Source organism: Punica granatum, chromosome 1, assembly GCF_007655135.1.
Source record: "Punica granatum isolate Tunisia-2019 chromosome 1, ASM765513v2, whole genome shotgun sequence".
NCBI classification, from domain to species: Eukaryota; Viridiplantae; Streptophyta; class Magnoliopsida; order Myrtales; family Lythraceae; genus Punica; species Punica granatum.
The window spans coordinates 17,423,696-17,426,669 of NC_045127.1; the positions used below are offsets into that span (position 1 = coordinate 17,423,696).

The 2,974-nt window shown below is 38.6% G+C and overlaps 1 protein-coding gene across 1 annotated transcript; it reads left to right on the forward strand.

Moving 5' to 3' along the window:
* Nucleotides 1-246: 246 nt before the first annotated feature.
* On the forward strand, nucleotides 247-1,219 carry LOC116203955 (importin subunit alpha-1b-like). Its single transcript, XM_031535950.1, has 3 exons — nucleotides 247-373; nucleotides 751-870; nucleotides 972-1,219. The coding sequence occupies exons 1-3, from the start codon at nucleotides 247-249 to the stop codon at nucleotides 1,217-1,219; spliced, it is 495 nt and encodes a 164-aa protein (XP_031391810.1).
* The last annotated feature ends 1,755 nt before the right edge of the window (nucleotides 1,220-2,974 follow it).

The window sequence follows — 2,974 nt, forward strand, 5'->3', positions numbered from 1 at the left end:
TAAAAAAAATGACCTTATTTATTGAGAAATAGGAGTTGGGCCACCTTGCCGAGGAGAATCTCGTTGGTGTGAGGAGGCCGTAGACTGTCAGGGGGGTCGAGGAAGGTGATGTCGCTGGGCGGTAACGGTGGTCAAAGCTTGGCGCTGAGCAATTGCTGGGCAGTGACTGCAGAGGCAGAGGCGTAGCCACGCAGAGTAAGCAACTGTGGAAGCAGAAGTTGGACTCGGAACCACGGAGTCACGGTCATGGAGCTTCAAGCCCGTCGGAGACTCGAAACTACGGATTCACTGGCAGAACCAGAAGAAAACAAGAAGAAATGGCTGCAGAAAGGACAGATCGTCGAAGACTCGGAGAAATCGGAAACGGGGTTAGGTTAGGGCACATAAATGTCGGGGAGAAAGGGAGTGCTGGAGAAGAAAGGGAAAAGGAAAGGAAAAACAAAAAGAAGTTGTCAGGCTTGGGCTTCGCCCGAATCAAGCCTGGGCTTTGCTCGATTCAGGCCTGGGCTTTACCCGAGTCTAGGCTACATCTAGAATCGTAGAATCGGCCCGATTTCGAGATTCCGTGATTCAACTCCCGATTCACATGCGATTCTATATTTTTCGACTCAACCCCTTGACTCGGAATTGTATGCCCCTCCTTGAATCGTAGAATCGTATGATTCTACGATTTGAATCACAATTCTAAAAACCATGCACACTAAGTCAAGATTCAAAGCAATGAAGAAATCTTTACTCCTTGTTTCTTAGATTACTTACCGGAGATGGTACGGGATGTACGGTCTAATATATTGGCTTCTCAGCTCAAAGGGACAACCGGCTTTAGGATGTTGCTATGTTCTTGCTCGGATAGGGTGTTGCCATCGAATGGTATAGAAGCCAAATTTTGCATGTTTAGTTTCTTCATTGACATTTGTATGCGGATATGAAGGTTCTCTTTTCTATTACTGATGTTTTGATCACCTCTTCAGATGCATTCTCACTTGTCCATGAGGTAGTCAAAACTGGTCTACTCGCTCGATTTAAGGAGTTTCTTGAGAAGACCAAGTCACCACAGTTGCAGTGTGAAGCTACAGTAGAACTAGGATATAGTGTTGTTTGCAGTTCGTTGAAGGATGTCCAACGTTTCATCGATTGTGGGGCTGTTCAAGAATTTGTAAAGCTACTTAACTCTCCGAGTGAAGAAGTTAGAGATATTGTTAGTGGCATCGAGATATAATATTGTTGCTTTTAGCATATTATGATTGCTAATAGAGCGATGTTTATTATTAGGCAATGTGAACCTTGGTGAAAATTGCCAAATACCAAATGTAACATTAACTGCGGGGACATTTATCTTGCATGAAGAAAACATGACAGGTGTTGAGATATTGTCTAATCATTTGACACCCTTTTAAAGAACCTTCGTTTTATATCACAAGAAAATTATTCAGCGGGGAAAACAAAAAATAAAGCTAGACATACCTGTTTTGCAAGTTTATCCAACTTTCGCTCGCTTTGTTTTTAGGTTCAACATTTCTTGCTTCTTGCAAAGCTCTTTCTTTCAACTACTCTAATTGTAACTTCTTTTGCAAAGGAGGTGGAACCTTAAGGCTATTAGTGACGAACTTAGATTGATCAAGATGAGAAGTAGAGGTATCACGCGATGCAATATCACTAGCCTTTGGAGTAGCAGGCCAGAGATTGTCTTTCCCTCTATTAGGGATAGATAAAGCAGTTGGAATTGAACTAGAAGTTGGCCCACAGGAAGTTGAAGATAAACTAGCAACACCATTTACCCCATCATCCACAACTCTATCATGATTAGTGCCTCGACTTATACATTTGGTTGAGTTTTATTTTACTTTTCGCTATGTTATTCCTTATTTTAGGTTTTCCATTTCTTTGTTCTGTGTTTTGAATTTGTAGGTGTTTGTTAGAGTGGATATAAGAGGGAATTATTGGCATATAATTATGGAATTTGTTGCATATACTCAACAAATAAGGATGGAGAATGAAAGGTCAACCCAATAATTTCTGGAGATTAAATACCATCGAGATAAGAGAAGAAGAAGGAAACAATGCTTTGCAAATTAGGATGATGAGTAATTACTTACTTGGAGAAGAAGTCCATTTGTCACTTCTCTAAACTGCTACACATACAAAAAAGGAGTCTCTTCTACATACAAAAAGAAAGGGAGGAGAAAATAGCAAGGATAACTAGGACTAGTTTGTTCCAGCTCTTTGAAGGCCAGATCACAGTTGACAGTGATCAAGATTGAGCTTTCAAGTTTGGTTTGCCATCAACAAAGGAGCAGCATGAGTTTTTTTTTTTGTTTTTCCTTTCTTTATCTTTTCATTTTAGAACCATGAGTGGATAATTTATTTATTCAGTAGAAGAAGGATTGAAACCATGAATTTATGATTAGGAGACTCGAATTTTATGCCTTAATGAAATATAGATTTACTATTCTCTAATATTCATGGTTTATCTATACTTACATATTCATGATTGAAAGTTCACTTGTATAAGTGACCAACTATTCCGTTTTGCTTGATTTCTAATGCCAGTTAATGATTCTAAGTTTGAAATTGCTTAGTTGAGTTGGACCTAGTAGCAAATAGTAGAGATATGGATGGTCAAATTTGTGTCATCTGTTATGGTGAATCATGATCTTGGTTTTATAAAAACATGCTAAGTATGTTTATTGCCTAGGGTTGATGATATCTTTCTAATTCATATTGCTGCTATTGAATTAAAAACTAGTGGGCGTTCGGGGTTTGTTTGATGGTTAGAGTTTAACTGCAAGGCTTAATCGCATTAAACTATTAGTTAAGCAAAGATAGGAAATTGGGCCGCTTGTATAAATTTTACAGTTAACTTCTTAGAGATAGTAAATTGAATTATTATCAATGATTAAACTCTAGTTCATGGTGGATTTCCGTCTTTCTATTGAATGCTTTTCATTCTTGGCTAAACTTCACAAACTTATTT

Excerpts from the sequence above, each read along its gene's own strand:
- LOC116203955 (XM_031535950.1), top strand. The coding sequence starts at position 247 with ATGGAGCTTCAAGCCCGTCGGAGACTCGAAACTACGGATTCACTGGCA. Across the intron at positions 374-750 it reads GAAATCGGAAACGGGGTTAG|ATTACTTACCGGAGATGGTA; the intron begins GTTAGGGCACAT and ends CTTGTTTCTTAG. Across the intron at positions 871-971 it reads TAGGGTGTTGCCATCGAATG|ATGCATTCTCACTTGTCCAT; the intron begins GTATAGAAGCCA and ends TCACCTCTTCAG.